The 12,323-nt window shown below is 32.9% G+C and overlaps 1 protein-coding gene across 11 annotated transcripts in view; it reads left to right on the top strand.

Moving 5' to 3' along the window:
- The window catches only part of LOC143256252 (RIMS-binding protein 2-like), a 187,947-nt gene extending 177,115 nt beyond the window's left edge, over positions 1 to 10,832 (top strand). For 8 of the 11 annotated variants that reach the window (XM_076513203.1, XM_076513207.1, XM_076513204.1 and 5 more), the window contains 5 exons: positions 367 to 818; positions 4,867 to 5,029; positions 5,761 to 5,861; positions 6,322 to 6,529; positions 7,133 to 10,832. In XM_076513203.1, the coding sequence (XP_076369318.1) occupies positions 367 to 818; positions 4,867 to 5,029; positions 5,761 to 5,861; positions 6,322 to 6,529; positions 7,133 to 7,338 (1,130 nt within the window). In that variant the 3' untranslated portion in view covers positions 7,339 to 10,832. The remainder of the gene's footprint in view (positions 1 to 366; positions 819 to 4,866; positions 5,030 to 5,760; positions 5,862 to 6,321; positions 6,530 to 7,132) is intronic. The other 3 variants (XM_076513208.1, XM_076513206.1, XM_076513202.1) reach the window with 1 other exon arrangement.
- The last annotated feature ends 1,491 nt before the right edge of the window (positions 10,833 to 12,323 follow it).

The raw sequence follows: 12,323 nt of genomic DNA, 5'->3' as shown, positions 1-12,323 counted from the left end.
GAATTATGGGAAATATTTTGAAATGCTCTCACGTAGATTTCTGCATATTTTTGTAGAACGTGAAAAGTTGAAAATACTCGTACATTGTGGAATTAGTTACATGTTCATATATTCATGAGTTTAAAACTGAATTTATACAAATAAAGTTGCGCTTGGGTATTCAAAATATTAGAAAATTATCAAAATATGTAATTATGATTATTATTGGTCTTTAGTATATAGATTGTATTTTAACAGGTATTTATATAACTTTCAGATGAAAGCCAGTCATGTGCTTTTACCAAATTAAAAAATATATATATTTTATAGCTATTACAAAAATGAAACGTAATTCATTACTTTGACAAAATATCTTTTTGTCCACAGAAGTCACTAAGGACAGTGCTAGCGAAGGGTGTAATTCTGTAGAAAACTTCTCAGAGGAAGAATATGAGGCAATGAGAAGGGTACACAGAAGTCAGCCAAAAGGCTATCCTGAGCTGTCGAAATCTAGGGGAGGACAACAAGTTTACAGTGCGGACAGGAGTGGGCCTCGTCCAGTTTCTCCCACTCCTTCTAGAGTTCGTCATTTCCCAAGAGAAGAGGGCTACTGCCATTATCGTGACGTGTCCCCTGTGTCACACCGTAGAGATAACAATTACCCTGTAGATACCTACCGTGGAAGTGTTGATTATAGAGGCCAACCCCTAATGGATGTTAACCATCCAGACAACCGTGTCAGATGGTTTGTGGCACTATTTGACTATAACCCTCACACAATGTCTCCTAACCCTGACGCTGGGGAGGAGCTTCCATTCCAGGAAGGACAGCTGATAAAGGTAAGGTGTTCAGCTCGAATCACACGAGACTCAAAACTTTGAACCGTTTCGCATTACAGTAATTCGAATCCCTGGTGCACTTTTTATTGAGGCCTCTTGAATGGGGTACAAGCAAATTTGAAATTAATCATAATTAATACATAATAAGTTAATTATAGAATATGAGCAAATTATTTACTTTAAAAATTGCTTTGTGGACTAATGACAAAAAACCGTTAGTAAGGCTAACATAAAAGAACAATCGACGGAAAACAACAAAAAAACGACTACACATGTAAGTGGTATATTTCTTGTCTTTATTATCTGTTCTTTTATTTATTATTATAAAAGAAACTTGTAAAACTAAAATCTTTGAGACTAGACAAAGTTAAATTAGGTAATATAAATAGATGTAATGAATATAATAAATATTTTATTGGAGATACGCTCGCTAGGACTAACAATTCACGAGTAGCACGATGGTTAACGTTACATTTGCTTCATCTTACCGCATATTTTGACCCTTCTTGTGACGGGAATTTTAAAAACTACGGTCCCAAAGGCAATACCTGTTTGTTTTCTGAATTTCGCGCAAAGCTACTCAAGGGCTATCTGCGCTAGTCGTCCCTAATTTAGCAGTGTAAGACTAGAGGGAAGGCAATTAGTCATCACCACCCACCGCCGACTCTTGTGCTACTCTTTTACCAACGAATAGTGGGATTGATCGTAACATTATAATGCCCCCACGGCTGAAAGGGCGAGCATGTTTGATGCAACCGGGATTAGAACCCGCGACCCTCGAATTACAAGTCGAACGCCTTAACACTAGTCCATGCTGGGCCCCCCAAAGGCAATACCACAATATAATTATACAGCGTTGAATAAATAGACGTTTCAAACTATTTAGTGTAAAGAAATGTTATTTCCTGCTACAAATTTTAGTAATTCTGGAAAGAAAAATGGTAATTTTGACTTGCATTTTCTTTGGTGGTTACAAAGTCAGTCGAATTGATTTAGTTTGTATTGAGTAAGAATAGAATAACAATATGATGATTTATCGAAAAAAAAGATTTAAACTGATGGTCCAGTTCATCAGTAGGTCCTCTCACTGCTTTGGTCCTGGTACCAGTGTGCCATGATTAATGTGGCCCTGGTCAGTGCCATTTAGCAGTCGTCATCTTTCCAGATATCAATAACGTTCAGACAAAACATTTTGCAAAAGAACAGATTTGGAACAAAAGAAACTTGTACAAAAAGTAAAGAAGAGTATCAAAGGTATATACAAATTACTAAATTGTTCCAAAAGAAACTGTTGTTTTCTCAATACTTAAATATTTAACTATTGTGAAAACATAGCTTTATTGGTTTGTGGATTATTTTCAGTAATAACCATATCAGAGGGTTGAGTATGTTATATCAGGATTGTGGAGTATGTAATGACCCTATACAGAGGATTGGGTATATTAGAATGATTTTAAATATGCAAATCAACACTTTGAATGATAACCATAGCTGATATAAGGTTTCAATAGAACAGCATTTATCAAAAATTCGTTTTGAAATTGGTTGGTATTTTTGTGCTATCAAAAGTTGATGACTATTGGGAAGAGTTTGTAAAAACCGTTTCCAAAGTAAAATATTTGTACTCTCAGTCATGAAGATATGTTCACATCAGGGATTTGGAATTTTCAATACAAGGATATTCCTTGTGCCTAATGGCATTGGAAAACAAAGGAATATGAATCAACTTGGAAAAAACAATAATGTGAAAAAGAAACTTACAAGAAGTCCTAAATACATTGTGGTAAGCAACATACCACATTTAGTAAGAAATAAACACAGTAGCAAAAGTTGTATGTATGTTCTATAAACCAGTAAGCAACTTACTCAGAAAGGATCTTCATTGAGAAATAAGACACAAGTTGCTTCCACGACATAGGAAAAGAAACTATACAAAAAGTATTTTGCTTTGGAAGAATGAGAGTATGTGTTGACACTCAACAGAGTCAAAGCATGTATTTACCTTGACACTTGTAACACATGCCATTTTCTACAAAGCAGTCATTGAAACTATTGTTAGATGGCATGTTGGGAAATTTTGCATAGATACAAAGATCAAGGTAAACTCTGGTTACTGTCATAACAAGGTTTACTGGGCTGAATTCTAAGGTTCCAGTTAGACTGAGAATGGTATAACAAAATAGTTATTCTCTCAATGTTTCAATTATAAGTCTTCTTCAGAAGAGTGTGTCACCATAGTACCTTACAAGGGTATGTATACATATTTTCACAGATTAGCTTCCTGGTTGCTCTACTGTGCTGTTTTCTGACTACTTTTTTATCGTCATCTGTTGACCACCACCCGACCAATCAGAATCTTGCTCTTGTCTCATTAGACTCACTGCTGTTTCTGTCCACTGTGGTATTGATGTTATTTTCTAACAAGATGTAAGTAGATTCTATAGATTTCCTTTGTTGCTTTCCAGTTGTTGACAGTTTCAGTTTCCTTTCATTTTGGCAGGAGTCCTGCTTCTTTCACATATCTTGAATGCTACTCCTTGTCGTCTTCTGATGAGATCCGTTGAGTTCTTCAAATATAAGATTGTTATTATGAATAATACTCAAAGTTTCAAGCTCTTTGCACAGCACAGAAATACTGGCTTCGTATGGAAACAGGGCCAACAGGTTTCCAGTCATATTTCTTGTTTCACTGTTGCATACCTCAAGCAGCTGGAAGGTGTATATGCTATTCAGTATGAAGACGTGATGCAGAAGTCACCAGGCAAAACTTGTATAGTTTTCTGAGTAATTAGACTTTTTCCCTCATTCACTAGGTGAAGTGTTTCAACCCTGCTTGAAAGAATGATGTTTTTCAGACATGATAGTCTTTCAATGAATCCCTTTGCAGTTGAAACTACAAGACTACTGACAAGATGCACATTATCAGATAATCTGTGGCTTGGTAAAGGGGTAAAACAAATAGTTTAGGAGCCCCGGGGCAAAGAAATTATCAAGGCCCGTTTTTTTGGAAGATAAGATCAGGCCCAGAGGCATTACCCTATCTGCCTCAAACTAGTTCTGCCTCTGGCTTGACATGATGGCATCAACTGGAACAATATGTAAAATCTTCAAGAGAGTTTTAGTATAACATACTCAACCATCTATGTGTGAACCACATTTCTGTCAAGAATTCAGAGGTATTACAAAACAAAATAATTGGTGTAAGCCTGCTTGAAGAATCTTTCCAAAAGTAACAAGTGTTAAAATAACAATGTAATACACATAAATGTACATAATGTACCACCATAAGAAGCTTATTCTTGTTGTTAGATTTTATTTGTTCTTGTCCAAAGTTACTGACAAGGACTGGAGTTCCCAAAAACCAATATAACTTGGTAACAAGTGGTAAACAAATAATAGGTTTGGCTTTATTGTTATTAATTTTTAATATATTGAAAAATTAGTTATTCTGAAGACCTATAATTAAGGAAGTTGATCTTCTGTTCATTCATCCATTGTTTTTCAAATGAGATTGGTTCCATTATAAGTCATTTTCAGGTTTGATGAGGTAGAATTATGTTCTATGTAGATATCATTAGGACAGTGTGTAAGGAGGTAAAAAAACAGACCATAAAATATTTTTTTCAAGATGATGTGTATAGTACTTCAGTCCACTTAAAAAAATGAAACAACATTTGTATTACACATAAATGCCATAAAAAAAGACTGTTAGAATTATGTTTATATATTTTTGATACATCTGTCATAAGAAGAATATAACCAGAAGTTTCAATGTCTTTCTATTAACAAACAAACAAAAAGTTGAACCTTCTAAGGTACAAGGCTTGTGGTTTAAGTATCTCAAACATCCATGATCCAAAAGGTAAATCAAATAGGTAAGCATTTTTATAAATATTTATCTTTGCAAATGATGGTCTGTTTGTTTTTGATGTCTTCCAGAAACTGAAAACAGTTTATATAAACCAAAGTTTGTGTTTTTTTTACCTCTAAGGAAATAAAACACTTAGTATCAGGTGACAGTTTCACTCTTAACATTTCATACAATTAGATCTATGGAGAGAAGGATCCAGATGGGTTCTATAGAGGAGAGATAAATGGTAGAGCTGGGTTTGTTCCATGTAACATGGTTTCAGAGGTTCAATTAGATGATGAAGAAATCGCTCAACAGCTCGCAAATGAAAATATATCTCCTAGGTCACACCTTTCTCCAGGTAATTAATAGTGATTTGAATTGTGAAAATTGATGGTTAGGTAAGTACATACATTTTGTAGCCAGTTTTGTCACTACATTAAATGTTAAATACTTTAAAGATAATGAAATGTATTTATACTTACATCTAAAGACATAAAACATGCATGCTCTTAATAACTTCCTAACATAGATCTATTGTTCTTTTTACCTGCTTAGAACGAAAAGAAACTTTCATGTACACAGTGTACAATATCTTGCCAACATCAGTCTCATAACTGTAAAATAATGTGCAGTGGTGTTTTTAAGTTATTAATTTACCCTCCAGTGGCTCAATGAGTAATTCTGCAGCTTACAACACTAAAAATTGGGTTTTAAAATCCATGGTGGGCAGAGAGCACAGATAGCCCATTGTATATCTTTCTGCTTAATGATGAGAGTTATTAATTTATGAAAAAAGCACATGTATCTTTTGTTTTAAGAATTTTTCTTAAATAAATACTGTTGTTCTTACAGATATAAAGCTACTTATTTAATCACACTCATTCTGTTGAATCAAAGTTTAATTATTAATCAAAACGTTTGATTTATGTTTTCATATCTATTGTTTAAATTTCAAATTGTTGTTGTTGTTTTTTGCCAGCATAAATTATAATAAATTGCAGTTAGTCTGCATGTTTTAAACTTCTAATGAAAGTAGATAATACTTATAATACACCTTTCAATTTAACATTTTTCTTATATTCATATAAGTAGATAGAGACATTGATACTGTGGGTGGTGTGCAATTACGCAAGATGGTTGCACTATATGACTATGACCCCCAGGAGTTATCCCCCAATGTAGATGCAGAGGTACGTACCTTATTACTTACTTTTTTGGTCAGCTTATTGCATGTACTTTCAATTACTAATACCTGGTTACCTGTCCACATGTAGGACATTGTCTGATGAACAATGTCAGTTTCACTTCAGATCTTGAGATTATACATTTAGTTTCACTTTGTATTTGCATAATTTTAGATTGAAGCACTTTTGAAATTACTGTGAAAATGTCTAAAACCATGGCTGTACTTTATAACGTAATACAGTTTAAAATTACAGACTGTTAACAAGATATTTTTAGCTTTAATGGTTTATATTGACTTAATGTAGGTCAGTAAGTATTTTTGGATGAATTCTCTGTGTATATGCATACAGGTTTACTGCAAATGTCTGCTTATTGTTCGTACTGGTAACTAAAGTGTTTTAATGGAAGATAAAAGTTTGGCTAATAGCAGCTAGCACATTTTTTTTGTTTATATTCTGCCTCTAGATGGAGTTAACATTCAACACTGGAGACATCATCTATGTATATGGTGACATGGATGAAGATGGCTTTTACATGGGTGAGATTAATGGCATTCGTGGACTTGTGCCTTCAAACTTCCTAACTGAAGCCCCTCCTGATTATAAAGATAACCGATCCACTACCAGAGGACAGCTTGGTCCTCCTGGTGTGGGGAATGTGAGTCAACCCAAAGGTCAGAGGAAAATATTTAGTATAAATGCTTAAAATAGTATATACCATTTATGTAAGTTAAAACTCATCTTCAATTCCAGAAGAAAAATGTATGAAACTGTTCTATGTTCTACTCCGTAATTAGTTAAATGTATGGTAGAAGCATAAATATCCATTGAAAACAAAATTGCACCAGTTTTCCTTTTCTCCTAGTGAGCATATAGTTTGATTTTAAGGTTATTTAAGTTGGGTACTTTGTGTTTATAGTAGTTAAAATTCTCCCCTGCTTGCTCGCCCCAGTAGCTGATGAACCTGCTCTGTCTCATCCTGAGAAATTTGGAACTTGATTTGTTTCTTACTCCATCTTTCCCTCTCCTATGGTAACAACAATTTTGTTTTTACACAGAGACTTGTGTACCGATACTGTTTCTTAAGAGAAGGATGACCTTTAAGTGATGTACAGCAGTTGTCTCCACTTACAGATACTTGATGTACCCTTTCAACATGCTTTAATCGTTTACTGGATCCTGCATTTATAATATATCTTAAGACAAAGCTTATTCCTAAGATATTGTAACTGTAAATAAAACTTAATACCTAAGTATTATAATGTACCATTTTACAGCATCTCAAGAACAACCATCACAATATCCCAGAGGCACAAGTAGTTCAGCCTATCATAGCACAGGATCTGGGAAGGACCATATTCCTCCGTCAGACAGAGGGAGGTACATCTCTGATCGTGAAGCCTATGATCGAGGCCCAGAACGACCGTCTCATCCTACGAGCAGAAGCCGTTACTCATCGGAGAGAGTTACACAGCTCTGGTAATGAATGACCTGCTGTCTTCAACTTTAGACCAGGGCCAAGGTCTCATAGAAAAAATCAAAACAAGAAATCACTCGATGCTTGTGGAAGGACCAAAAAAACCAAGGTGTTACCTGTTCCAAACTTGGGAGAATAAATGTTTTTTTCATCAATGAAATCTCTTCTTAAATCTTTATAGAAGATCTGACCAACTAGCATTGAACATGATAACATACGTTTCGAACCTTAAAATTCTTGGAAAGCCATTACAAAAATATGCCTTCAAATATAGAGGCAGATATGTTGAGCTCTAGTCATTGTGTTGAAAATTATATGAAGATCTTAGTTAATTCTTTGTATTTATTTGGATGTTTGACTTATTTCTGTAAAATATCTAACCGACAAATCAGAAAGATGTTATTTGTTTGTTACTAAAAGTTCTGACAAACTTTATTCATTGATTTTTTTATGTATGTGCCTTTGAACTTGCACCAAATTGTACAGCAAAATATTTTATAAAAACTTAGTTAACCAGTTAATATTCTTCATGTATTAACTGCTTTTTTATCCTGTGTCTAATGGTCCATATAAAAAACTCTTTTTTTTGAGCATTTGACTTGCTTTGTGTTTAGGAGGAAAGATAAAGAAAAATACATCTAAAAAATTATATTTGCATCACTGTTTCATCAATGTGATATTGTTGTTAAGGTTCTGGTGTATATTGTATCTGCCTTTTGAACTAGTGTATTTGCTTGACTTAAAATGTATGTATGTAAGAGAAGAAGAAATAACCTTACCCTTTTATTTATACGACCTTTGCTTATCCTATCGTTACTGACACTTCATCAGTAACTCAAAATTAAGCTGTTTATGTACTCTGCCCCCTCCACAAACATACGCTTCAACATGTTTGAGTGTTTGTACTTTTCAAGTTATGAAACTCTGTAGATTATAGGAAAATGTTTGACTGTTTATGAGCCTAGAATGTGATTTACAATCAAGCATGATTAGTTTTACATGTCCACCTTGGCAAACGTGAATAAAACTCAATTATGTATTTCTTGTTCTGGGACTTATCATATCACAGTGATAAGTGAGTGTAGCTTGTTATATATTAAAAATATAAATATTGCATGTCACAGTCAAACATTAAAAGAAATTGGCTAAGTTACTTTGCCTTGAAACTGACATCAAATTCAAGTTTTATATTAAACCTATAGCAGAAACTTGGTACAATTTGAGTGTATGCCTTACATCATGCAATACAAATAACTTCATCAGAACATGCTTTCCAATTTACAATACCATGTTATCCATAAGCCTTCACTATCATGTAGTATAAAACTTAATAAAAATATATCAGGTTTGTTTATTATTAGTTTCTAATGTTTTCAGTGTTGACTGGAGAAAGAGCCATGTTAGAAAAAGACGACATCAAAGACGTTTTTTTTGTTCACTCAACGTTTCCACTTGCATGTTTTCTACACTGATCTTTGAGTGTTATGTCACAAGGTACAAAACTGATGCTTAAAGACCCTCAATTTTTTTTTAAATTTAAAAGCAAAAATTAAGAAAAATATTTATCTTAAGTTGTTTGTTACCTTTCTTATAAAAACAAACTGTTGCATCCTCAAACAAAGTAGTGAATCCCAATTATTCAGGAATAACATGTCTTCCCAGTTTAAATATGTAATCATATTATAAGCAAACTGCCTTATCCTTTGGACTAGTAGTAAATATGTTTACCATGGTGTTATTTCTTCTATGAATAGTTATTCTGTTCTTTCAATGATCGTTACTGAAAACTAACAGCCTCATAGCCTTACTAATATACATAACACTGGAAATAGCAAAACAGATTCTAGAAGTCTTATATTATTATAACGACCCAATTTAAACTTGGGTTTCTTTCTAATTACTTTTATTTTGATCATAAGTAAACCCCTCATTTTAATTAAAACTATTCGTACGAGCAAACATTTCAAGCCATTCATTTAAAACAACGTAGTTGTAACTGAAATTCAGAAAACTTGTTAAACGTTTATTACAATCTACGATTTTTACAGTAATATTAATTTTAATACCTGTTCTAAAAACTAATCTTACTGTATATTGTAATAAAACATATTTTAAAAGTAAGGAAACTCAAAACGAAACTACTGGTAGAAGAAAGTTTATTTTTCCTAAAAATTATAATTCTGCTATGTGCAAGATATTACCTGTAAGTTTTTGAAACAAATTAATAGGATTATTATTTAATATGAAGAAAACATTATAATATTTTAATAGAATCCACTGTTAAGAATAGACGTTTGTATCTGTCAGTGAAGTTCGTGCTTCCTTTACAGGCCTCTGCTTTAAGCCTAGTGACGTAACAGCATAAACTGTTAATTTACTACAATGTCACAATACAGATGTGATATTTAAAATTTACCTCCACGTTAAAAAAGGCTTATGGTCTCCAGAAAAAGTTAAGAAAAGGTCACAAAAATAAATCTCATATACACACTGATTAGATTTGATGTCAGTTGCTTACTAAAATCCAAACACTCTCACTACAAAGCTGCCTTTCCGTACAGTTCATTCGAAGATTAGGCGCTTTGGAATAAAAAGTTCTACATAACAGTGAAGTAAAGTGTATTAGATATGGTATTAATCACACGCGATATGTGTTTTATTTTTCACCTGGTGGACACATTGGAAAAATAAACTTTTGAAGTATAATATCAAAAGCTTTATATGATTGATAAAGTTCTTTGTGGCTGAAACAAATAATGTATACAGTGCATGCTTTGTTAAAAAGATATTTTTTTCTTTTGTAATACCACTCCTAGTGGAACCTCTTTCCCATGGTAAGATATTGTATTATCACGTTTGTAATTACTGTTAGTTATTATTGTCAATAAATGTAGTTAAGTGCTAGTGTTCACGTGACATATAATGGCATGTTGACTGGTTAATTATTTACTGGCTTGTTTGTTATTCTCTAGATGTACAACCTCTGAAACGCAGTTTCTCTTAACATTAATAGTTGTTTTTCCATCCAATACTGATTGTGAAAAAAAAAGAAAGAAAACGTTGTGAAGGTGTGGTAAAAAAATGTACGTTGATAATGTATATATTTTTTTAAAGTTGAAAAAAAATAGTTTGAAGTTTAACCTGCAACTAATTATTATGTGATTTAGTTCAAACTGAAATTAAACAATAAATTACAGCCTTCAAAAACTATATTTATGAGATTGTTAAAATTTACTGACTGTACATCTTACCGGTGACAACTAAGACTTATTAGACTGAAACATATGGAAAGTAAGAAATGAAGAGTTACAGGTGTGATATGTAATGGCTAATAAACGAAAGTTTCTTGTTAAAACTTTAAGTCAGAAGTTGTTTTTTTTCTTCTCTGTCACTTGAACAATACTGAATATCCACAATGTATATAATGTTGACCTTGTCTGTTCAACCATGTGATACTTGCTTTGTAAATAAATGTTTGTGGCCTATGTCCACACAGTCCAGCGAGTGTCAAACTACTGCTTTTACAAACAGTAACAACACAGGCAAAGAGTTCTTTGGAATGTAAATTTATTTAAAGTAAGAATAAACAATTGGTTTTAAACTTAATAAATAATACTGTGTTACTAATTCTTATTCTAATTCCAATTTGTAAACAATTTTATAAATTTGTTTATACGTGCAAACTGCTAATATAAAGGCGTCTCAACCATTACCAGGGCCCGGCATGGCCTAGCGCGTTAATTATCTAGCTTAGATAATGTCGTTCAGTCTTTTGTAGTTTCACTCATAAAGTCTTAGAATTATTAATGTGTATTTCCTGCTGACGATGTGGTTGCTTAACTAGTTTCAAGTAAAATAAAGCAAAGTTCATACTGAAGAACAACAGTTAAAGGAGTAATTATTTTGGCCCACCAAAGTTTAAATAACATATTATCATTTTTGTAAAAATCGTACGTTATTTCCAAGGCGCTAAGTGTCAACTCGTGTCAGACAAATATACTTACCATATTCAATTTCGTAAAAAAATACATTACTATATAGTGAACCTCAGAAAAAAACCACTAAAGGAGAAGAACTGGGCCTGAAAACTAACCCAAAAATCGAAAGCCATCACAAAATATAACAAGTTCAAATAGACTACTAAAATTAAATCTTATAAGTAATTTCATAGATAAAGCTTTTTTTTCTCACCGAAATAAAATTCAAAATAAATCCGCTAGGGACAATCAAATCATCCTAAAACATTCGATTGATATTCCAAGTCACTTTTATGTAAAAATATAATTTGTTCTTTATCCCAGGCAAGTAGCACTGCCCATTCCCAGTGCCAAAGGGTTATTTTAACAATAATATATCAAAATACTCATACTATAAGGACTATACACTATGTGTGTGTCAGTATTTATCACCCAGAGTTTGATTTCGTAATTTTTGATGTAATAATTGCAGTGTTCAACATGGGCTAATTTACTTTCAGGATTTTTGCCTGGTAAAGGAGATTAAACAAACAAAAAACAACAACAGTTTTACTTTTTCTAGCATCTAATGAAATCATTATGGATTTAATAACAAAACAAAGAAAAAGGTAAGCACTATAAGCTCTTATAAAAATAATCCTTACATCTTTAGACCTATCAGCTTGGTCAACTGTTAGCACACTTGTTTTAGACCATTTATTGTTGTTGTTTCAATGACTGTGCAAGAGCTATTTATATTCTGACCACCATAGCGAATAGAGCTACAGATTTTAGCGTTGTTAATCTATAAACTTACCGCTAATTTACAGCGGGATTCTTAGACTAACTGAAATTCAAGACGCGTCCAGGAAAAACAAAAACGTCAAACCGCCGATACCCTGTTACGGGGGTAATCGCAGAGATGTTAACTATTTCAAATGACTGAGCGTAATGTTTGTAGACAGAGCCCTTAAATCATTTGCGGCTACTAGGCCTGACCAATATCTCATAGCTGTTTATTATTATATTATTATT

The sequence above is a fragment of the Tachypleus tridentatus genome, chromosome 7, assembly GCF_004210375.1.
Source record: "Tachypleus tridentatus isolate NWPU-2018 chromosome 7, ASM421037v1, whole genome shotgun sequence".
NCBI lineage: Eukaryota > Metazoa > Arthropoda > Merostomata > Xiphosura > Limulidae > Tachypleus > Tachypleus tridentatus.
The sequence above is the reverse complement of the archived record's forward strand: the minus strand, read 5'-3'. Positions and strand labels throughout refer to the sequence as shown.